The 25,190-nt window shown below is 45.0% G+C and overlaps 1 protein-coding gene across 6 annotated transcripts in view; it reads right to left on the bottom strand.

The window, feature by feature from the left end:
• KMT2D (lysine methyltransferase 2D) overlaps positions 1-25,190 on the bottom strand; it is a 213,447-nt gene that overhangs the window by 90,842 nt on the left and 97,415 nt on the right. For all 6 annotated transcript variants that reach the window (XM_042451953.1, XM_042451957.1, XM_042451954.1 and 3 more), the window contains 6 exons: positions 21,436-23,588; positions 20,116-20,239; positions 14,007-14,097; positions 13,317-13,380; positions 11,892-12,124; positions 982-3,999 (listed from right to left, as the gene is read on the bottom strand). In XM_042451953.1, the coding sequence (XP_042307887.1) occupies positions 982-3,999; positions 11,892-12,124; positions 13,317-13,380; positions 14,007-14,097; positions 20,116-20,239; positions 21,436-23,588 (5,683 nt within the window). The remainder of the gene's footprint in view (positions 1-981; positions 4,000-11,891; positions 12,125-13,316; positions 13,381-14,006; positions 14,098-20,115; positions 20,240-21,435; positions 23,589-25,190) is intronic.

Below are 25,190 nucleotides of genomic sequence, written 5' to 3' on the forward strand. Positions count from 1 at the left end.
TACAAGGGAAAAGCTTGGGGAGGAAACCCAGAAAATTTCTTACAGACAAAAAAGAAAACATTTTTTTTATGGCATTCACCCTTGAGAAGAATAAGTGAACCAAAGAGGCATGTCCACCTCTAAGCATAGGTAGATTCAATCACACCCAACAAGGATCTAAAAAAGACTAGGAAAAAGCCAGTGGAGAATTTATACAGGAGCTTTAAACAGAGAAATGTGGATTGTTCTTTCAAGGATTAAAAATAAGAAGGAAGGAATGGCACAACACCTTGAAGGAAGCACTGAGTGAATAGATGAAAGTATAAGAAGGGAGTGGATTTATGCACCAGGGTCTTCCATAATCTTCAAGCAGGAAGGTGCTCACATTAAAAATGGAAACAATGCTTGGAATTTCTGGACAAAGGGCATGTTGCATCTGTTGAGTGGTAACATCATTGTAAAATTTTGAACTGGCAGTAATGGCCGCACTTCTCTGCTCCTAATCAGAAGGTTGCTTTTTCTGCCATTCAGTCACAGGTGGGAAGAAACCTGTAATCCCTCTGATGTTGCTGGGCTGCAACTGCCATCATCCCACTGAGATGCCATAAATTGGAGGAGAGATACAGTCTAACAACATCTGGAGGGTCACATTTTACACACCCCTATTTTGATCTAGCAATACAAACACATAGACACTTCCATTATTTCCCTCCATAAGCAGGGGTGGCAGAAATGAGAGAGAAGGGGGGGGGGGAGAGAAAGTCAGTACTCTTTACAGGAAACCAGTGACTACACAGTGTACGGTACTCTTACATAACATGGATCTGTGTATTCCCTTCACATGCAGCAGAAAAAGGGAGAGTTTGTCATGCATAACTTGATAACCCTGCCAGTGAAGTTTTCTGATAGAACACTTAAATCCAACCCCTCAGACAGTAAGCCCAACCAGCTGTGTCAAATCCCACAGTTACATCAGTTGCTATCCACTCCCTTCACACTCACCTCTCGCCCATCTGGTGCCATCTGTATCCGGCCCTCTACCCCAGCCAACTTGCCATCCACATGGCCATTGACATCACTGGAACGCTGTGTGGCCAGTGTCACATTCTTGGCTCTGAGCAGTTTCTGCAGCAAGAGGTGGCTGGCTTCAGTGCGAGTGAGGCTGTTCGTAGTCATGGATACTGTAGCTGAGGCTGACACAGTATCCCCATTTGCTTCCCGTTTGACCGGCTGGGTGTTGCTCATCAGGGCACACTGAGCCACCTCTTCCTTGGGTTCCTGCTTGATGCAAACAATTGGAGGGTCTCCAGGCAGAGATGGGACCCTTCCTGCTGGAGGTGAAGCCAATTCCACCATCTGCCCATTGACCAGCCCCAGCTCAACAGGTTCTTTGGTGGAAAGACCCTCTGACTCTCTGAGGCTGCAGCCCCCAGGAACTGTTTCCCCTGTGCTCTGGGCAGCAGTTGCTGAGTCGCGGGGCAGCAGCGAACTGGGAAAAGTAGGCTGGTGTTTCTGGGTGGGAGATGGCTGTGGGTCAGGGCTTTTTGCCAGCAGCAAAGGGGATGGTCTCTTTGGCTCTGAAGGGCTAGGGTGGTGATGGTGCTGCTGCTGCTGCTGAGATGTTGTGCTTGAGAGCACAGAGGGAGCCTGAGGAGCTGGAAGCCTTGGCACCCCTTGCTGGTGTTGGCTGGTGGCTGCCTGTTGGCTCAGTAGCCCTCTGTGCTGTTCCACAGATGCCACAAAACCCTGCTCGGGATGAACCTGAGCCACTGTAACAGGAGGCTGCCTGGTGGAGGGAAGCTGTCCCATATTGCCCAAAAGGGAAAGCTGTTGAGTGGGTGGCTGGCCCTGGTCAAGTGGGACCTGTCCCTGTGCTGGGTATGGGCTGGCTTGACGCAGTGCTTGGTTCTGCTGCAGCAGGTTCTGCTGGTGCCGTTGCATCAGCAGAGCCTGCAACTGCTGCTGCTGTTGAGGAGTGAGATTCCGCAATTGTGGGTTTTTGGATATGACACCCTGAAGCTGGGCACGGATCTGACCCATCACAGGGCTGGACAGGATGCTTTGGCCTTGGGGTGATGACTGTTGGACCATCATGTTTTGCTGTTGCTGCTGTTGCATTGGCACCATCAGCCCTGGTGTTTTGGAAGCCCCAGCTGGGCTCTGAAGGCGCTGTTGTTGATGTTGCTGCTGCTGTTGTTGCAGCTGTTGGAGTTGTTGCTGCTGCTGCTGCTGGAGCGGAAGCTGGCCTGGCAAGCTTTTTAAAGGTTGTTCCAGGTTTTGACTCATAATCCTTTGCTGTTGAGCCATGACGTTTTGCACTTGACCTTGCTGTTCCATCTGCTGAGTTAGCAAGTGGGGGGGTTGAGCTGCATCACGGTGGTGATGGTGGTGATGCTGTTGTTGTTGCTGCTGCTGCTGAGACATCTCTGGCTGCAGAATACCATCTACAGGAAGAAGAGTCCGCAGTGGCTGCTGAAGGTGGTTGCTTTGCTGCTGCTGCATTCGTAGCTGCAGGGAACTGAAGGTGCTCTGCTGCTGAGAACCCAGGAGAAGCTGCTGTGCCTGGTGGCCCATATCAGCTGATGGTTTCTGTTGTTCCCCATGCTGCTGCAGCATCAGCTGAGCTGATGGCTCCTGTAGAGGGGTTCCACGGCTGGGCATTCCCTGCTGCTCCTGCACACCCATCTGCACCTGCCCTCCCAAGTCCTGTCCTACCAAATGGGGCCGAAGTTGCTGCTGCTGCTGCAGAACACCCTCTGTCCCCTCCTGGGACAGTCCTGTGATGCCTTCCTGCCCTCCCTGCTGTTCCTTGACAGCTAGGCCCTGCTGTGATGGAGCTGGCTGTATTCCCTGACTTGAGTGCAGCGCCTGGTTCAGAGACCCGTGCTGCGAAAAGTGCTGAATTGGTTCTGAGGCTGTACCCTGCCCCTGGCTCAAGATGCCTGTTGGAGCAGCTTGCCCCTGGCCCAATGGCCCGCCCTGCTGAGCAGCCGGCCCTTGTCCAATGAGGGACTGTTGCTGTGCTATAGAGTTTTGCTGCTGCTGATTCAGCAAAGTCCTCTGCTGCTGGCCAAGCAGCCCAGGTTGTGGTTGCTGTGGCTGCTGTTGATGATGAGGGGACAAAAGTATCCGATGTCCCATCATCCCTTGTACCTGCTGCTGTTGCTGCTGTGCCAGCTGCTGAGGAGAACCCAGTGTTCTGTGCTGCTGGGAAGCCAACAGCATTTGCCTCTGTGAAGCTTGTGCGTGAGTCATCACTCCCTGATGTTGCAGCACCGAGTGTCCCAGCATGGCCTGCTGCTGCTGCTGCTGAGGTGACAGCTGCTGGACCATGACTCCTGGTTGGTTGTTCTGCAACCCCTGCTGCTTGGAGAGCAGATTCTGGCCTGGCTGGGGGGTGGGGGGTGGAGGGGGTGGCTGTCCCATCAAGCCTGCCTGGCTTAGAGTGCTTTGTGGAGGCGGTGGAGGTTGCTGCTGCTGCTGCTGCTGCATAGGCATCTGTCCCATCACGCTTTGGTGTGGATGTTGCTGCTGCACCGAAACTTGGCTCATGAGGTTTTGTTGCTGTTGCTGTTGCTGTTGCTGCTGCATTGGAATTTGTCCCATGAGGTTTTGTTGCTGTTGCTGCATCGACACTTGTCCTATGAGGTTTTGCTGCTGCAGCTTCTGAGCCAGCTGCAGTCTTTGCTGTTGCATCTGTCTCTCCTGCAAGAGGCGGTTGCTAGGGAAAAAGGTGTTGGTGCCCCCAGCTGCCTGTTGTTGCCCCATGAATGGTAAGCCCTGCTGCACCGCCATAGTAGCAGTCTGAGGAAGGCGTAAGCCACCTGCCTGGCCTGTCAGACCTTGGGGTCCTGGCTGGAGGCCATGTGCAGAAAGGAGCTGACTGGGAAGCTTGGCCATGAGGCGGGGACTTTGAGAGGGGCTGAGGGCCAGGACAGTGGAGGTTTGTTGCTGATGCTGCTGTTGCTTGTTGCGGTACTCAGTCATGAGGTTAGTATGTTCTTTTTGTTGTTTCCGAACCTATAAGGGTTGGTGAAGGAGGAGGAGACAAGATGGCAAGAGGGTTAGTGTTAGCCAGCAATCCATCTCCCCCAGGTGTAGGCAACGTAATGTCTACAACTGTATTGAACTCTGAAGTTTCTAATTATTGGCCATCCTGAGTGGGGCTTATGGAAGCTGCAGCTCCACATAGCTGGACAGCACTGGATTGTCAACTCTTATCTAACTCCTTCCCCAGGAGATGGCAGTTTACTCATACATCAAAGGAATGCATTTGGAAGAAAGACAGAATTTTTAAATTCAACCCAATATTCCTGGAGTATCTTTAATTTTTATAACTGCACAATGCACTAATGGTACATAAAATACACAGATTTCTGTATGTAACAGCTGCACCATTCCTACCCCAAAATGCACATGAAAATGCCACCTCCACGAGCAAAAAGTGGTCATTCCCAAAGTGCACAAATAAGAGCAAAAATAGCTTTGCTCTAATACTGCCAATAGTGTCCTTAGGCCTCTGGCGGATGAGGCTGGCTTTTGCCATGTTTGCAGGCGTTCTGGGGCCTCCTTGTTTTTCGGGAGCCTATAAAAGCCTTTTAAAAGGAGAAGCAGGAAGAGGGGGAGTAAAGGGAAACTGTCTTGGATCTTAAAAGAGACCTATTGAAATTTTGAAAGAAACATTGGGATCGAACGAAAGAAAAAGAGGAATTTTTTGAAAGAAGAAAAAGTGACAGGTGATAAATTCAGCTCTGCTATCTTTCAGGAGGAAAGCTGAATTAGAGAGGGAAGCCGAAAGTTACAAGGTTGCAAGCCTACAAAGGAAATGGCAGAGTAGGGAGGAAGACAGCCGGGAAATTTAAGAAGGGGAAGTTAAGGATACAGTGTGAGTTTAAAGAAGAACAGGAAAGTTTAGAGAGGAGATAAAGACTGAGGTGGAGATTGGGACATAGAGAAAGATCGCGGGGGATAGAGGACAGGAGGACAAGATGACGGAGAAAGTTGGAGGTAGAGGTTGGAGCGGAAAGAAAGAGCAGGGCAAGACCGGAGAGAAAGATCAAGGCGGAAAAGGATGGGAGGACGAAGAAGGCCAGAGGTAGAGGTCAGAGCGGAGAGAAAGAGCAGGATGAGACTTGAGTGGAGAGAAAGATTGTGGCATAAAGAGGATGGGACAACAGGACAACCGAGAAAGCTTGAGGTAGAGGTTGGAGCAGTGTGAAAGAGCAGGATGAGAGCAGAGAGAAAGATTGAAGTAGAAAGAGGATGGGAGGACGGGATGATGAAGAAAGTTAGTATTGGAGGTGGAAGCGGAAAGAAAGAGTGGTGACGAGTCTAGAGTGGAGAGAAAGACTGTGGTGGAAAGAAGACAGGGGGATGGGATGACAGAGAAAACTTGCGGTAGAGGTCATAACAGAGACAAAGAACCAGGTGGATGGAGATCAGAACAGAGAGAGACAGACAACGGTGGAAAGAGGACTGGTGGATGGGATGATAAAGTTTGAGGTGGAAGTGTAAGGGGAGAGATAGAGCCAAGTAAAAACTGGAACTGAAAGGTTTGTGAGGAGAAAGTTTGGTTTCGAAAGAAAGAGTTGGTGGAAGTCAAGAGGATTATTTATTTTGATTGTGGGATAATTAATTTTGGACTACAAAATCACTACCATAGTTTAATAGTGGATACCCAAATGGATTTATTAAATTAGAGGGACTTTACGAATTAATTCATGTAATCATTTTGAGTTGTTTAACCTTTGATTAACAAATTTTTGGCATAGTATTAGAGATCAATTTATTTTTATATAATTCTCTGATTAATTTTGTAAGCAGCGGATTAACTCTATTTACAAAACAGGAAAGATCCATTAAACAAGACTGAATTGCGAATTTTGAGAATTATAGAGTAAGACTGGTAAAGCAATAACTGATTTCATAATACTGTTTGATAAAGAGACAAATTTAGTCCGGGGGGAGAGAAGATATATTTAAACTTAAAAAATAAATTTGATTGTTTAATAGAATTAATAAGATTATATATATTAATTTAAAAATCCAAAAGATAAGATGATTCACAAATTGAATATCTAAAATTCAAAATGCCCTCAACTGCTAAATGACCAACACAAGCTACATCATCCTCCCAAAGAAGATACATCTTCTAAATCACCAGATACTATTATAATTTTTTCTGGAGGAATTTAAAAAAAAAATTTCTGGAGGAATTTCAAAAAATTAAGGATGAGATGCGAGCAGAAATGAAACAGGAACTGAAGTTTTTAAGGAAGGAAGCAAAAGAGAATATGCATCATGAACTTAATACCTTTGGTAAGTAATTGGATTAAATCACCAAAGACATAGAAGGTTTACAGACAAAAACAAAGAAGCTGAAGAAAAAGACGGAAGAATTGGCACTACCAAAGATTTACACGATACTCAGAAAAAAGATGAAATTTTTTTTGCTGCAGGAGATACATTATCGCAAGCAATGTCTGAAGCTGAAAGGGGTACCAGAAATGTGAAGACAAGCTTTTTGATATGGTGGTGATTGGATTAGCAAACTTTGTTGGGATAACTGGAGATGAGATGGAAAACATGATTGACCAGATTTTCAGAGTTAATTCAGTTATCGCAAAGGAAAAAGGAAAAGAAACTGCCCTGTGACGTGGTCATTTCTTTTCATAAGAACAAAATGGAGAGATCAAATTATTCAAAAGAGGTACTTGGAGGAGCTGATCATTTAAGACAGTGTAATTAAAATATACAAGGACATTCCATTAGAGGTGTTACGAAAAAGACAGGATTACAAATTTTTGACAAATGAACTCCTAAGAAAAAAAAATACACTACTCATGGGAAAGAATAGAAGGAGTTTTGGTGCTGTATAAACAGAGAAGGATAAGAATTAATACCATATATAAAGCCAAAAATTTTCTAAGAAGACTGAGGAGTGAACATGATAAGGGCCCCCAGGAGGACACGAGAATGAGGACAAGAAGCGATGACAGGAAGAAAGCAGAAAAAGATGGAGTACCAAAGAGCAAAGAAAAAAAAAACCATTGGATCAAGAAGAGTTGAATAAAGAAGAAGAAAGGTGCTCGCAGAAGACAGATATTTAATTAACAACACTCAACATGGGAATAAAAATTGGATCTTGGGATGTGAAAGGACTAAATTCAAAGTTTAAAAGAAGTAAAAAAAAATTAATTATTTGTCAAAGAAAAACTTGGATGTAATATGCCTCCAAGAAATTAAAATAAAACAAAAGGATGTCAACTATTTAAAGAAGCTGAATTTAGGACATTTTTTGGTGTGGCAGCAAATGTAAAAAGGAAGAGTGGGGTGGTGATATATATGCAAAATAAATACACGGCGACAGGTTGTGCTCCCAAGATTATGGGGGACAACCCAGATGACAGGCTTGAGAGTCCACACTAAGTGACATTTAGCCGTGGAGTCGTGGAGTAAAAGTTAAACTGTCAAGGGTATCTGTACATAGTACAATTTAGACTGTCAAGGGTATCTGTACATGATATCATGTAGTCTGAGAGGGAGAATGTCCTTGTAAATTTGCAATGTTGGAATGGTGATGTCCTCCCTCAGTATAGAGGAGGCACCACATCTCCCGAATCAGCTATATAGAGATAACTGTGATGTCGGGTCTCGGTATGGAAGGAGCATTCTCACTGTTTTCCAGTCCAATGATGATGGCATCCCTCGATATCGAGGGAGCAACGTGAAATATAACTCGGTTTCAAAAGAAATGGGCCCAGGGTCTGTATGTGCCAGGGAGATCATTTTGGCTCGGAGGCAAAGAAGGGACCACTGGTGAACCTTGATAACGAGGAAATACTATGGACCCGAGTTAGGGATGCAAGAGCCAGTGCTGTACCCCGATGTGCAGAGGGGAAATCATGGCACCAAACTGACAGAGCGCTCGCTGGAAGTTGACCTCAGAATAGAGGCAGCCACTATGGCCTCAAAACCAAGCCAACATCAACCACACTGGCTGGAGGGAACACCTAATCACGGCCACGGGAGCAACCATGTGGCGGGGAGGAGCATGTGGCGGTACAAATAATGGCCCTTGAAAATTGAAAGGCCAGCTGCATCCAAGTCCTCTTGTGCAGCTTAAATGGGAGAACAAGCATCGAAGGAGGAATGCGAGGCAATAGGTTTGATACCGAAGAGACGAGGGCAGAGGTAGTGAGCCCACCAGTTTGACCCGGAATCATTGAGAAGGATTAAAGTATGGCTATGAGCCAATTGGTCTGATCCCGGAGAGTCAGGGACCGACGAGGGCCGAAGTCAGGCTGCAAGCCAATCGGTGTGGCTCCTGAAAGTCAGGTACTGATGATGATCAAAGCCTGGCAGCCAGTCAATTGGTTTGACCCCAGAGAGTCAGGGACCGACGAGGATCAAAGTTGGGCCAGAAGCCAAGTGGTATGACTCCAGCAAGTCAGGGACCAACGAGGATCAATGACAGGCTGTCATCCAGTCGGTATGAGACCAATGAGGATCAAAGTCAGACTGTCAGCCAATTCGTTTGACCCTGGAGAGTCGATGAAGGTCAAAGTTGGGCAGCCATCCAATTGGTATGACTCTAGAAGACAGGGATCGATATGGATCGAAATTGGCAGCCATCCAGGTGCGACTGTGTATAACATGGGCGCACTGTATAAGCGAAGATCCTGAAGTGGAAAATATATCAAAATGCAAGATAAAAAAAGATGGTGAAATATTTAGGAATCTGGATGACAAACAAAAATACTGACGTTTTTGATAACAATTATAAAGTAAAGTGGAATGAGATTAATAAAGATATGAAATATGGTCAAAATTGCAATTATCACTTTTAGGATGCAAAGAAGCAATCAAGATGATGGTACTACCGAAGTTAAATGTTTTATTCCAAACCATCCCGAACCTGAATAGTGATAATCCTTTAAAAGAGTGGCAGAAAGAAATAAGATCTTTTGTATGGAACAGCAAAAAACCGCGTATCAAATGGAAAACAATGACTTGTCAAAGAGAAGAAGGGGGGAGGACTACCAGACCTTAACGGGGCTTTCTAAACAGCCCTTTGGGACGTCCGGAGGACGTCCCATTTTAAAAAAGGGGCGTCTCTTTTAGACGCCCCATGTCCTAGTACGGACTCCGTCCGTACAAGATGGCGCCGGCCATTCTACATGGCCGGCGCCATCTTTACGTATCGGACGCACAGCGTCCAGACGCGTCGCGCCGCTGCTGACGTAGCGAGCGCGCCCCTGGCGCCTCGCTACGTCGCAAACGCGACGCAAAAAGAAGCTCCATTTTGGAGCTTCTTTTTTCGGTCCGCGCGGGAGTCGGGCCGTCTGAAGGCTCCGGCTCCCCCGCGGACCTTCTGGCGGCGGCGCCAGACCGCTGCAAAGCGGCGGTCTGTACCCCGCCAACTTGTATTATCAAGTGAACGCAATAAATTGGTTGATCAAGTGGATTACATTAGCAAATGATAAACTTTTAACATTAGAAGGATTTAATAACAGGTTCAGGTGGCACGCTTACATTTTGTCCTGCTTACCTCTACTGAGGGCAGCACAGCAGAGGAATATACAAAGGAATAGTCCAGAGTGCAGTCCAAAGATCACACAATACCAGTCAGTCAGCCACAGCAAAGGGCAGAGACAAAAGTGTAGTAGTCACAAGGCAAGTCCAGAAGTCAGATAACCAGAGTCAAAGAGCAAGGAACACAGGAACAACAAGGCTGCAAAACTGGTTATCAGATGCAAAGAACCTCTGCAGCTGGAGGTGTTTTAAAAGGCCTCTGCTTCTCACAGCTGAAACCTATTAGCTCTCCACTTCTAGCCTGGAAGCCTCAAAGACTCATAGAACTGTCATCGCTCCATAGGTCCTAGCACCTGTAGGCTAGAGCCCATAGAGTCTGGTTCTCCCTCTGCAGCTTCCTGAGCGTCCTCTGAGACTGCTGATCCAGGCAGCCCCAGATCTGCCCCTGTATCAGCCTCTTCCATGTCTTCAGAGTCTGAGTCCTCTGACTGTGCCTCTAAGTCAGGCCCAGGGCAGTCCATGACACATTTGGTATGTGAAGGCAATTGTTCATAATGAATTTCAACACCATATAATAAAAAGATCTCTTTTGCGAGTTTGGGAGAAGGTGAGAAAGAAGATTTATAGAAAAATTCCATTGTGTTGTATTATAACAACTACTCACTATGTATAAACTCAAGTAACAGTTGAACAGTAAGATAATAACTTTAGAGTAACTGTAAAAACAGATAGAGGGCCAAATGTACCCTCGAACAAGCTGACAGGAGATCAAAACCACACCGAGGGCGGGGAGGATACCTTTGCCCCCATCGCTTAAAACAAACCTCTCACAGGGTAAGCCAATGTTTATTTTTCAAGCGATGGGGTGATGGTGTCCTGAAGAAGCGGGATTTACAAAAGCTAATCCCTCTAGGGTGGGAATTTAACAGAATCGATTTGACTATTTAGGTACTACGGCTTGTAGTACTCTCCTTCCGAAGGCAGCTTTGGATGACTGAATTGAGTCAAGCCGGTAATGTCTAACAAAGGTAGATTTGGATGACCAAGTAGCTGCTCTGCACACTTCTGCCAGGGAAGCATTTGCAGAGAAGGCATCTGAAGTGGATGCACTGCGTGTAGAATGAGCATAGATTGAACCAGAGCTGGAGGAACTTGAAGGTGAATGACAAGCTGATATGCAAGATCTGATCCATCTGGAGAGGGTAGAAGATGAAACCTTTTTTCCCATGGAGTTTTTGTGGAAGGAGACAAATAGACATTTGGATGGCCCTCCGAACATCAAGTGTATGCCATTTCCTTTCTAAGTCCTTTTTATGATGAGGGCAGAATGAAGGTAATAAAATATCCTGAGTCCTGTGGAAGATGGAATTTACTTTGGGCATGAAGGAAGGATCTAGCCTTAGAAAAACTGAGTCTTTTCTGAATATGCATAATTCTTCATGAATGGATAGGGTCCCAAGCTGGTTGATATTGTGGAAATGTAGGAGGGATCGGGCTGTTGGCCCGCCAAAGCCGCAGCCTGGATGGAGATGAAGGAGGCTATCAATGAAGATAGTTCCGGCGGCAATGGAAGGGGGCCTGGTCCTTGAGTGGCGGAGGCCTTATTCATGCCTGGCTTGTCCCTGTCCTCCGTCGCAGTCCAGACTCAATCCCAGGAGCTGGCACTGTGGTGGGGCTGGCTGAGGTGCGGAGACGAGGATTCTCCCTCCTCCAACCTGGCCCCAATAGCCCTGAAGCCAAGTGGTTCTCCTCCATCCTCGGAGGGAAGGGAGTGTCTGGGCTGCTCCCTCGGGAAGACTGCCAATTCCCCAGACATGCCAGGGCTGTCCTCATGGTCCCCCGCCTCAGACATGGTGTTGGTCTCCTGGCAGCACCAAAAAGAGGTGGCAGTGAGTGAGAAAATGAGGAATCAAGGAAGGAAAGGGCAGAGGAGAACAGGAGAGGAGAGGGTGAAGAAGGAGATTATTATTATTATTATTTAAGATAAAGGCAGGAGAAGGAGAAAAGCGGAGCTGAGAAGTGTGTGTCTGCTCAGAGCCGAGTCAGAAAAGAAACTGAAGCTACCAAAAGGGTTTGGCTCCATCTAGTGGTGGCTTCCTCAATTTAAAATTGTAACTTCCTGCCTGCAATCAGAGCGAGTCATAGAATGCCAACCCGCTTCTTCAAGATACCTTTACCCCATCGCTTGAAAACTGGGGAGCACTACCTGGGGGCAAAAACGTTCAGCCTCTCCCCATAAAATTTAGAGAGGAGATGGGGTATCAGTAAGATGATGCAACCCTCCAGGTTCAGATTGGAGCAATGCAACCCCCCAACCCTTGGCAGCTGCCCACCATGTTCTAAACCCACAGAAACACAAGTTTATTTCAACAATATACCTGATCCAGTTGCTTCTGGATCTTGCTTTGCTGTTCTGTCACCAGCTTGAGCTTCTCAGCATCAGCCTCTGGGAACTCACGACCAGCCTTTTTAGCTGTCCGCTGCTTGGCACACAGAGCCTTGCGGGACTTGCGGTGCACGCCAATTTGCTCCTCCAGTACTTTCAGTTGCATTTGGAGAAGCTGCTGTGTGTGAAAGAGCCACTCCTCATACTGACGTTGATCAGCATCATCTGTGTGGTGAGAAAGGAGATACTGGTTTTGGTAGCTTGACACACACCCAAGTCATACTCTGCACAGAGAAAAACTCCCAACAGCTACATCTGCATTCAGGACTACATAACCCTATTCAGAATGTACATATTTGTTTATCTAACATCCAAGTCCACCATATATGTTTCTTAAAGGGAGACTGTAAAGAATTTGTCTTAAGTAGGCAAGATGCAATGTTAAAGGAAGGGACATGGATAAGCATAAGGCAAGAGATAAGGCATGGATGTAACAAACATCTTAAGGTCACAAAGGAGGCGTAAACTATGCCATTTGTCACCCCTTTGCTGTAATGCCTCAAGCCATCTTCTTCATACATTGGATCACACTTTGGCCAATTTATGCGCCTGTGGGTCACCGGTGTAAAAATCACGCTGTCCACACTCCTTTCTGGATGTATGTGATTTTGCCTATAGTGGCTGGGGCTGATACAAGTTGTAATCCTAAACATCCAGAAAGCCAAAAGTTGCCATGGCTATGGCAACTAAAATTCTCCTCATCTTCTTTCCACTTTCAGTTAACATGAGTAAGCATTCTCATATTGGCATATGGGTCTCTGCTCATAATCAGGAGGCATTACTTATTCCAGGTCAAGGAATCTGGAATAAATAAATATGCAATGGAGTATGCAAGAATCCCGCTGAACAAGAAGTGACTTGAAGACATTACCACAAGAGGAAATAAGAAAACAAAAACCTAAAAATATGTATTCACAATGCACGAATGAAAAGAGACAAAGTTCCACAAGCTATACGATGTTCAAAAACTTTTATTTCTTAAAATGCCTGATGCATTTTAGTCTTATCATCAATTGGCCTTCTTCAGAGGCAATTCTCAGAAATTTCTGGAGTTGCAGTCTGCATTCTTTACAGTAGTGGATCTTTGGGTATTAGAAGGAGTATCAGAATATTAGAAGTATCTTTCTAATACTCAAATGTTCACTTCTATAGAGAGTGCAGACTGCAACTCCAGAAATTCCTGAGAACTGAATAGCCCCTGAAGAAGACAAATTGGTGATCAGGATAAAACATTTTCAGCTTTTTAAGGAATAAAAGTTCTTGATCATCATATAGCATGTATCTCCTTTCATTCTTCTACAGCACAGAGAAAGCAACACACAGTCCTTACAAGTAACCCTGGTCTCCAATTACTCACTGATGACACCTTGAGCAAAAGTGGGTGGGTTTGGACGCGCCTGTGCTGGGTCACTGCTCCGTTCCTGAAAGCGATTTGAAATAGTCACAATATCGTATATACTCATGTATAAATCTAGAAATGCTAGTCAAAAAATTGGTCCCAAAAACATAGTCAATCATGGGGTCAATGTAAGTATTTTATATAAAAAAAGGAACCATCCTCTGTGAAAGGCAAGTATATCTGTAATCTGTCTTGGAAGCATTAACCCCCTCTCTCATCCATCCCACCTTTAGTGTGGGCAAAAACAGTTATGCCTGATCGAATTTTGTAAATTCTTTTGCATCAATTTCATTTGCTTCATCCTTTAATCCTTTATTTCATGCCCCTTAGTTTTATCCTTGATTTATCCATGTCTCATATCAAAACCCCAATTTTGGCCCCAAAATCTGCCCTCAACGTATACATGAAGTCGACATAATTGAGTATATACGGTACCTAAATTTTCACACCTGCCATCATTTCCTTCTACCCCCACTACAGTTCCAGACCCACACCCACTCACAGCATTACCTGTCCCATAAACTCCAATGCCAGTACCAAGGACATTCAAGATCTCAAGCACATCCCCAAAACACAAACTTAAAACTACCAACCAAAAATTTTGGATAATGGTGATCTCAAATGGTCTGCCAAACCACCACTGCTTACCTGTCCTCCAGAGCCAGGTAGGATATGATTCTGCATTTCAGATGAAGAGGAAGCTCCAGACAGTCTCTGAGCCAGGAGGGAAACTTGTTGCCTGAAAGAAGGAAGTGTGTGGAGCCCAGGAAAATTGGTTTGCAGAGAGACCGAAAGAATAAAGGAATAAAGCCAGTACTGGCTCAGTAGACAGACTTCAGAAAAGTTTCAGCCAGAGTCTCTCAAAACAAACATCACCAAAACAAAATGTAACAAATAACCCCCCCCCCCTTCCATTTCTGAAGTTCTCCAAGTGCAACTAAAGGCAAAACAAAATATAATGTGTAGATGGGATCAGGAATAGGATCAGCGGATAACATGTTCCCTTCTAGTGTGTTCAGTACTCAAGTAGAAGAGATTCATTAGTAGCAAATCCTAACACATCCCCTCATTTCTAGAATAATTACAGCGTGTATAATTACAGCGCTTTAGAAATAAAGTTTAATAATAATAATAATAATAATAATAAAATCCTATTTCCATTCCCCCTGCCCAGTTGTAATCAAATAAAAGTTGAAAGGCACATTTATTCGATAGTTATAACAGTTGTGGAAGCTGGAAAAGCTAGACCTGGTCCAGCATCTGCCTCCAGGCAGAAATGCCACATTGGTTATGTACCATGAAAATGTATTCTGGGCTGTTGAGAGGAGAAATCCATACAGCTTGGGTCTTCTCCCTCATCAGTCAAAGACCAGCAGGAGAATAACATATGGCTCAAAGAAAAAAACAATCATTCCTTCAGGCATGGGCATCTTCTCCAAGGTAAGACCTCATCCTAGCTAAACTCAACCAAGGGGTAACAAAGAGAGTGAAGAAAAGACACTAATCCTAGCTGCAATGGGAGGTAATGGATTCATCCTCTCATGCACCTTCACAGTAAGTAACCAACATGACTTTCTCTGAGTTGATGAGAGAAGAAATCTACACAACTAGGGATGCAACTAAGCTTCTGATAATGTCTTGAAGCACCTTCTTACCAAAGGTAGCTTCCACTGATGTTTATTTTTCAATTATATAGTGGTGGGTAAAGATAGTCAGTGTGCTTCAAGTAGCTGCATTTGTAGTGCTAAGTGAGCCATAATGTTAGAAGGACAAGGAAGTCTGATAAGGTCATAGGCCAACACAATACATGCCTTGATCCACAAGGACAGTGTTGACTTCAAGACCTTATGGTCCAAGGTTAAAAAAATAATGAAAGAACTGGGTCATTTAAAGCAACTAGTTCTGCCAGTATCAGTTTTTAGTGATCTATGCATATCTAGTTTGTGCCAGAGCGTTTCATGTGGGTGCAATGATGTAGGAAAAAAATTCTTGAGACATATGAGAAAGAAACAGTACTTTAAGGAAGGATGGATGGATGGATCACAATGTAGCCAGATAAAACCTTTGCTGAAGGTACAGAAGTATTTCCTAATCAACAGGATACCCAGTTCTGATATGTACCATTGCTGTAGTTATGGCCACCAGAAGGGTGCACCTTCAGCCAAAACAGTTTAAGGGCTAGTTTCCCGAGAGGATCAAAGGTGGTTTTGTAAGTTTCCTTAGTACCAAAGTAATAATAATAGCAACAACAATAATAATAATAATTCTGGGATGGGAAGTGGGGGATCACTGGAGGAGACAGAAGTGCTGCCCTTGGGAGGAAACTTTAGATGTGGCTGAGAGGACAAATGTGCCTATGGCCCCATACAGACAGAACAAAATAAAGCTGCTTCGGGCCACTTTGGAGGTATGCTGTTTAAATGATGCATGCATCCTAAGAGACCGGAAGCCACGCCAAAGCCACGCTCCAGTCCTAAGGACTGGAGAACAGCTTTGGCGTGGCTTCTGGCCTCTTAAAATGTGTGTGTCATTTAAACAGCATACCTTCAAAGTGGCCCGAAGCAGCTTTAATTTGGCCTGTCTGTACAGGCCCTAGATTGGGCTGGATAAGACTGAGGATATAACCCCCTAGTTGCTGTTAGGTACTCTGGACCCTTGGTATTTGCTAGGGTTTTGTTCCAGGATCCCTCATGAATACCAAAATCTACGGATGCTTAAGTTCCATTACATACAATGGTATGGTGAAATTGTGTCCCTCAAATAAAATGGCAACATCAAAGTTTGCTTTTTGGAATATTTATGGCTTTCAAGTTATAGATAGCTGAATCTGTGGATAAAGAATACATGGCTATGGAGGGTCCACCGTACAAACATGTCCACAGATGTTTCTCCAAATCCTTGTATCTGATGAAAGGAAGCTGTATTCAAGCTCCATTGCTTAGAAAAAAGAGCATGTCTGCTTAGATAATATGCCTGAGAATTCACTGTTTCTCCCATATAAGGCTGTCTCCCTGTAAAGAAACCTAGACCAGAATCTTCCTTATTTGGTCATAGAATAATGAGATATTCTCTGTTAAGTACTAATATATGTCTCCTTCAGGTGCGGATGGCAAAGTAGATCAGCAATAGTAGATCAGTACTAGGCCACTCTTAATTCAAACCAATATATGCTTAGGGAGGGGGTTCTTTTGTGGCTCCCATAGGCCCTCATCAACAGCACCAATTGTGAGCACCCCAGCTGAGGAGACTGACATCTGTGGTGACCTATATGTAATGAGGTTCTGAGAAAGGTGAACCTTTTTCTAGATCAAACATGAACAACTTGGCAGTAGGTAGGGACCAAAATTAAAACAGGCTAAACCTCTTTGGGCCACAGATAGGTTTTTAGCGGCTCACTTTCTAAGGCGGAATACAAACCGCCGCTTTGCGGCGCTCCCCCGCCGGCGCCATTTGCTCCGCGCGGGAGCCGCAGCAGCCAAACCACGCGACTCCCGCGCGGAGCAAAAAAGAAGCTCCACTTTGGAGCTTCTTTCTGCGGCGCCTCTATGACGTCGCGAGGCGCCGCAGGCGCATTCGCAACGTCATAGGCGCTGCGACACGTCTGGACGCTATGCGTCCAGTACGTAAAGATGGCGGCGCCCTTGTGGAAGGGGCGCCGCCATCTTGTACGTACTGTATACGTACTAGGGTTAGGGGGGGTGCGGAAGCACCGCCCCTTCCTAACCCTAGTAAGTATACAATACGTACTATATGGCGGTGTGCATCCCGCCTAAGTAAAGGTATAATTAAATAATAAGCTAATCATTAATTAATTATTAATGATCAAATAATTCATTATTATTAATTAATAAATTAATTAGTAATAAATATTATTAATATTAATTCCATCCTCCTCCGCCTCAGCCTGGTTCTTTCCCAGGAGAAAGCCTGGCTGCAGAGGCAGTTTGGGGCCCCACGTTCACCCTTCCTCCTGGCCACAGAAGAGGCTCTGTGAACATATACTCGTTCTCCTCTTCTGCAGCCTGGCTCTTTCACAGGAGAAAGCTGAGCAAGTGCAGTAGCCTTGAAGTCCTCGTGGGCCACCTGAAATCCTTTGGTGGGCTGCAAGCGGCCCGCAGACCTTATGCTGTGCAGGCTTGTTCTAGATGTTCAAGGCAAGTCCTTTACTTCAGTGAGTACCAAAGATGAGATGGAAGACCAGGAATGGGTGCTTTCAATAGGCAATTTGACATTGAAATGGCCCAAGAAGCCTCTGTAGTGGTTTGGAATTGAACTCCACCCACTCTGCAGAGGTCTAGTAGTGACCCTTCACCTTTTTTAGATGCTATCGGTAGTTCCCAAACTTCAAATCCCGAAGTCCCATGAAGCTTAAGAATTCTGGAAGCTGAAGTTCAAAGCATCTGGAGGCTGAAAGTTTGGGAACTACTGTACTAGATCAACAGATGCTAGAGCAGCAACTGGGGCATCAACCAAGGGAACTTTTCATTTATCCATCACATGTTTATTTGGTCTAAAACGTTTGTGCTATTAGAGTGTCCTTCTTGCTTTCTAAAGGAGAAGCCCATTTTGACCTTACCAGCTGTAGAATAACAGAGGACAAAAGGAATCTCTTTCTGAAGACTTTGGACCTGAACAGACAGGCCAAAATAAAGCTGCTTTGGGTCACTTTGGAGGTATGCTGTTTAAATGACACACACATCTTAAGAGGCCAGAAGCTGAGCCAAAGCTGTGCTCTAGTCCTTAGGACTGGAGCGTGGCTTTGGTGCGGCTTCTGGCTTCTTAGGATGCATGCAGTATTTAAACAGCATACCTCCAAAGTAACCCAAAGCAGCTTTATTTTGGCCTGTCTGTTCAGGCCCTTTGATTGGTATAGTTCCACCTTCATTAAGCTCAGCTTGCTCCCCTTCTTTGTCCAAAGCAGGGTTGGAAGTAGACAGACCAATGGCTGCAGACACTTAGATAATAAAGGGAGGAAAATCTTCTGAATCAGTTTATCTGAAAATTCACGAGTAAAACCTGTGTAGGACCATTCACTCTCTTCCCCAGATGTATTTCCAATTTGGAACTTCCAGGATATCCTTCTCTTGGGGTATCTGCATCTTTAAAAATTCCATTGGGAAAATGTTAGTCCCCTATGTAATCAAAATGGTTTGAATTACACTCAAAATGACAGCTAGTCACACTGTTCCCAATGTGGTTAGAAAAAAACATGGGAAACTGTCACTCAAAAGTGACAGGCAGGTCTGGGAGAGCCAGACAATTGTTTTCACAATTTGCCAGGAAAGGATGGATTAGGAACCACCTCCCTTGACCACCGAATGTTTAGCTATCGCTGTTCGGATAAGGAAAGATACTGGTAGGTAGGTTCAGACAGTAGCTCTAAGGCCAATTCTACTACTTCCCTTCACTCACATTAGCCAAGAGCTCCACTAGTGCTATTGATGGCTTTAGACCTACATCTCCACCAGGGGTGCTGCTACTGTTGGAATATTTTTTTTTGCATTCTCTCTTCTCCTCTTTAGATAGATTTTCCTGAATGGAAATCCTGCTGTCTCCCCTCATTAAAGCATCCTATTTGTTCCTACTGAATCAAAGGACAATAACTTTGCAAACTGGTAAACAAACCATGTGATTCAGGTCACTTCCCTCTTTTGGAAAGTTCTCTCTTGATTTTCTCTTCTCCTGTTGGGTTCCCCATCTTCCTCCTCTCTCAACTTTCTTTGGAAAGATGGTGAGATAAAAAAAATTATTCTTTACCTGAACTATTTATTAGCTAGGTCAGGATATAGCCTTTATGCATATGTAAATTCAAGCCATTAGTAAACTTTTGTTTAAACTGCAAGCTACTTGTGTTGGTTTTTGAGTTAGTCCCAGTTCTTAGAGAAACATAGTTAGACAAGGACACTTGTCTACTACTCTGCTGATTTAATGCTAGATACTAACAGGCTTGGCTTTGATACTTTTGATATTTAATTTTTTTGTTTCTTTAACAAAGCCTTAGGAAACTTGAATTGCCCTACAGCTACAACCACTTGAGGAAAGAACTACTCCACTGACTCCCACATGTGATGAGAAAGTTATAAGCTGGCTTAATTGGCCTTAACCTGTCGAGATCCAAGCAATCTAAACAATAATAATAAGAGACTATCATCTTCTTAGAAGAAACATCTAATTTCTCCCATAAGATAAGTTATAAAGGAAGGGAAATACAATGTATTTGGGGAGGGAACTCAAGGCATGTTTTTGTTTTGTTTGTTCATAGACAGAAGAAATAAAACAGAAAAATCAAACAGGAGAAAAATAAATATAGATCAGAGAAGTGGGACTCAAGGGCTCCAGTGCAAAAAAAATGGGGGGGGGTGAAAGGGGGGGGGGAGAGCTTGTTCTGGGCACAGAAGCCTGAAGGAACAAATCACTTTTCCTTTGGGCCACATGTTATTCTTTTGCATTTCCCTAATCAGTAATGGAGAGAAAACCCAGGCTATGCTGACTTCTCCTTTCACCAACCCAGAGAAACAAAATAAAAATGTCATTTAAGTTTTCTTGTAACTGGGATTGATTGTTTTAACAAAAAGTGGGGTACAGATAAAAGTTTTAAGCGGGGTACAGATAAGTTTTATTTCTTTATTATTATTATTATTAAAAAGCAACTCAAACCTCGCCTGGCTATGTATAGAACAAGATCCCTTCCAGGGTTATGGAATTACAGCTTTCACACTCACTGCTGATTGACTCACCCTCCATGAACAATACTTACCTATTCATACCAGGAGCCACTCCAATGCTGCCCTGTGCCATGACCTTCTTGATACCCTTCAAAGCCACCATCTTGGCCTTGGCAATAGGATCCATTATGTCCTCAGTAGCAAATTTATCCAGATCTGCACAGGGGAGAAAGGAGAAAAAGGGACACCAGGAAGTCATGTGCTCAAAGTGGTTCCTTTCTGTGCTCCCAAATCTGAATGAATTTAATGAATATAATGAAGCTCCCAAATCTAAACAAGAAAAGATTGGCCTCCCATTAGCCCCTCCAACATGACAGAACAGGGGTGAGCAAAGAGCAAACCATGAGCCACATGCACACCTGCCCCATAATGGCCCTAGTGAACCACTCCCCCCATACCTCTCCATTTTTTAGTTAATTTTTTTAAAAAGTTTTTTTTTAAAAAAAAAGCCAAGTCCAAAATGCCTAGAAGCCATGGAGGCAGAAATTTCAGCAATGGGTAGGCTGATCTGTTTTCTGCAAATGAGGCTTTTTTCTCAAACTAAAAGTAACTTCTGGGTAGGGGGAAAACTCTCTTTAATCTGAAACAAGCCATAGGGCCTGAAAATACTGAAGTTACTCCACAAAGTTCCCCAATTTAACAGAAAATTCTGCATAAATCATAAAAACTATGGTGGGCTGGAAATACTGAGATACTCTAAGGATGGGGTGGTGGGATCTGTAGCTCCCACACCTGATGGTGTGGTGGGGTGGTGGGATCTGTAGCTCCCACCCTTATTACAGAATGTTAGGGCTTTAACACAAACTCCACAAGAATGAATGAGTAATAGCTTGGAGGAACACTCCCTGCCAAAGAACAGCTGGAAGCCAGTCCTACCCCTCCAGCACTTAAACATCTAGCGTGGATTCAGGCTAGCATTTGCAACATGATGCTGTTATACTGCAGATGCAGCTCTAGTAGTTAATATAATGCCTAAATAAATGTTGCCCTTTCAAAGCTTCAGACCCAATAAATAAAATATACCAAATGACCTTGGAAGGCAGAGAGTAGTCAAGAAAAAACTACCTCCATTTATTCTTCCATCTCATTCAGCTCATTGAGAACTGACCTGATGTACCCATGCACAAGAGCAGGCCTTGACCAGAATTTAGAAACTTTTTTTGGGCTACATCCCAGAATCCCTCACTCAGTATAGACTGCAAATTCTGGGCATTTCTCTTTCTGGTCCATCCCTACACATCAATGAAGCAGCAAATTTTAATCTATGTTTAAAGCTTGACATCAAAATTGAACGGTTCTGTTGCCTTGGTGAAAACAGAATGCTATACACAAACTTCTCATACGACTCCTACCTGTATCAGGGAAGAAACTGTTAGCCAGCTGTTGCTGTTGCATCACAACTTGTTGGGGCTTTAACCCCATCATCTGCTGCTGTGGCTGTGGCGGCTGCTGCGGTGGTGGTGGCTGAACTCCAGGCATGGGCTTCTGAGTTAAAACCTGCTGGTGGTTTTGTTGACTATGGATTGCCTGGATGCTATGCTGAGTAGCAAGCATATGAGCTTGGTTCTGAGCCACTCCCATATGTGGCGCTAGTACCTGGCTTTGCTGGGGACCAGCCAGACGTTGCTGTTGCTGCTGCATCAGTTGCTGGTTGACTACCATACCCTGTTGCCTGGCCACTAGGCCCAACTGAAGCTGTTGCTGTGGGTTCACCAGCTGCCCATCATGAGATTGGGAATGGGGTGTAGCGTGAGCCAACACAGTATGGGGCTGAAGGTTCTGGGAGCTTCCTGGCATTTGAGCAGACAACTGCTGTTTCTTCTGCAGTTCCTTCTTCTCGTGCTCCAGCAGGTCCTCGATTAAGAGAGGCAGTTCACTGGCCACCAGAGAGCTTTCCATCTTGTCCAGGTCATCAGCTGGAGAGTGCTGCTGAGTATTAGGGAGGTTCAAGGGCCCTCCATCTAACTCAAATTTTTCCAAGATAGAGTTACTGGTGTTGGTCATCTGGACAGGAGTGAGTGGTGGGCGGCTTGGGGTGCCATAGAGGACTTTATCTGAGAGGGAAGTGTGACTGTTGCTGGGGAACTGGGTGATGCCAAGTCGAATCCCACCTGGGCTCATGAGGTTCTGGCTGGGCTTGATGTTGACTGCTAAGGTGGCAACCATTTTCTCAGATCCTTCAGATTTGATGGGAAGCTTGTCTGAGGTGCTGGAGCTAAATTGGCATGGTGAGGACTTCAGACAGCCTTCTTCTATCTTGGGCTTGATATCAGCTGGAAGGCTAACTCCCTTGCTATCCACCATGCCACTTTGGGCCTTGTAGTTTGTGAGGATGGGTGATGGCATCACCCCGGCAGAAGATGAGCAGGGAACTTGGAGGAGGCCAAATCCCTCTTTAGATTTTAGACCATCATCTCTGGGCACAGATGGTGCCTTCTGCTCATCAGGCTTCCCAGCAGCAGTGGACGAAGTGTCCTTGACGTAAGGCCCAGTAGATGGTTCTTTCTTGAGCAGAGCCTCACGTTCAGCCTTTTCATTGGCAGATTCCACCAAACGCAAATGCTCATTGAAGATGTCCTTCTTGTCCCCAGTGTCCAGCTCTGGATCTGTGTAGGCCAACAAGTCAAACTCATCCCCATTCAGAAGGTCATCAAGGTGTGGGTCATTGGTCTCCAGGTTATCCAAGTTTCCAAGATCATCATCACCCTTGGCAACATCTGGATCAAGACTCAAGTTAGCCAAATCATCGTCATCCTCGAGATCCTTGTGAGAATCAAAGTCATCATCTAGATCTGGTTCTACTGGCACCTCACAAGGCAATGGCCTACTGGACAGACCTAACTGGTTCTTGCTGACAACTGGGGTAGTATCAACAGCAGCTGGGGTTGGGATAGGTACATCTTTAGGGCCGGAGGAGGAGAGTGGTCGAGGAGGGATTTGTTGTATCTCCAAGTTGCTAGGGGGAAGAATTAACTGGGGCACAGCCTTGGCTTGGGGGTGATGGTTGTTGCTCATCTCTGACCCTTGAGAGGAGGGGGAGATAGGGATCTTCTGAACTGGCATGCCTTGGCTTCCTAGGGCAGGAGCCTGCAAGGGCATAACAGAAGTCTTCAAAGTCTGATTACAGCCATCATTCCCAGGAAAGAAGAATCTGGGCCTAACTTGTGGATTTTGTTGGATGAATGTGGGAGCAGCTCCAGCTCCACTCCCAAGGACTCCCTTCTGGATGTTGTGCCGCAGTTCAATAAACTGAGCTCCCACTGTGCCTGCTGAAGCCTGGATCTGTTCACCAGTGCCTGGCAGCCGTGTGGCTAAGCCTCCCAGGGCTTGGCGGCTCACATCTTGAGTGGGGAGCTGTGGAAAGCGTGAAGGGACAGGGAGACGCATGGAAATTGCTTGCTGCTGCTGCTGCTGCTGCTGCTGCTGCTGCCACATCTGCTGCTGTGGAGACTGGGCCTGGAAGACACTGCGGGGATAAAATGGCTGTGCCGCTACCATTGATGTCCTAGGTGGGGGGAAAAGAAAAAAAAAAAAAGAAAGAGGGGAGGAATGTCAATGCCAGAAAATAGATGGGGACCCCAGTATCACTATCTACAGGCTAATATGAAGCCCAAATGCCAGGTTAATCAAAGATAATCAAAGATGGCTGAATCTTCAAAGATATGAACTTTCTTTTCTGAACACACCACCACATATATACTTGTCAGGCATATGCTGTCACTGGAACCCTACAGTTCACAGTGATCTGTGTAATCTATTCAGAAACAAGGACGACATTCCTTATACTTTATAGTATAAAGTATATATTTAAGACTCCAAAGAAACACAGTTACACTCATTCAGCTACTGCACTGAGCAAAGCAAAACAGAAAATAGAAAAAGAAATCCAGATCACACTGCTTACAGATACATCCATCTAAGTCAGTTGTCCCCAAACTGTGCCCTTTAAGAGATTTTGGACTTCAGCTCACAGGAGCCTCAGCTATGTTGACCAATAGTCTGGGCTTCTGGGAACTGAAGTCCAAAATTCCTTAAAGAGCACAGTTTGGGGACCATGACTCTAAGTGATTCCCAAGCTTTGGTCTTGGCTTCATCTCCCAGAATTTTTAACTGTTGATCAAACTGGGAGCGGAAGCCCAAACCAACCGACAGACAGACCAAAGTTAGGGAACCACTGTTCTAAAGCACAGATAGTACGTTGTTCCAGGAATTGTTATAGTGCACTGGCACCATCCCTTTCCACTGTCCAGCCTCCCTCCTTCACAACCTCTGTCATCTTCTTGATTGCCTGACTATACAATGGATGTTCCCTGGGCTATGCTTTCTTTATACATGTACCTGTGCACAGGCACACTAAACAAACTCTCATGTAAAAATGCATGCTCCATTTCTATGCAAGATGAGGAAAGCTACTGCATTCTCACAGTAAAAACAATTAATACTTTTTTTGACCTATGCAATAATCTCACTATGGTGGCCACATTCTTAACCACCAAAGGTGAAGATCTCAACTCATAATCATCACATGCTTCCTCAGGTTATGCTGCCATCAGAATCCCTGCTGGATTCAGTTCCTCTAAGACCTATATTAACTTTTTCAGATTGCAATGCTATTTTTAAGGTCCTAGGTTCTATTCTTGTTATAACTGTGGTGCAATGACCACGAGAGGTAAGTGTGGATATGCTGACCAACTACTATGTGTTTATTAAATACAATTGTGTGTTTAAGGAATTTTACTTTAATTTCATAATTATAAATCAAGGAATCTGTTCATTGTTGGTGTCCCATCCAAGTACTAACTAGGGCTGACCATGATTTGCTTCCAATATCAGGCAGCATGTGGTGCCTTATGGGCACTTAGGCCCAGATTATTACAAACTGATTTCTATACCATACTACACTCTTCTAGTGCTGCTATTTCACTTTAACTGCTCTGGCTGTCTCCTGATATATTTTGGGATTTGGAGTTTAGGGAAAGGCATTTAGAATTCTCAGACAGAGAACTCTTAGGCCTCACTGAATTACAAATACCAGAATGCAACAGGAGGCTGCCAGAACAGTTAAAGTGGAATAGCAGCACAGTAAGAGCGTTGTGTGGCAATCTCC

The sequence above is a fragment of the Sceloporus undulatus genome, chromosome 2 (genome assembly GCF_019175285.1).
Source record: "Sceloporus undulatus isolate JIND9_A2432 ecotype Alabama chromosome 2, SceUnd_v1.1, whole genome shotgun sequence".
NCBI lineage: Eukaryota > Metazoa > Chordata > Lepidosauria > Squamata > Phrynosomatidae > Sceloporus > Sceloporus undulatus.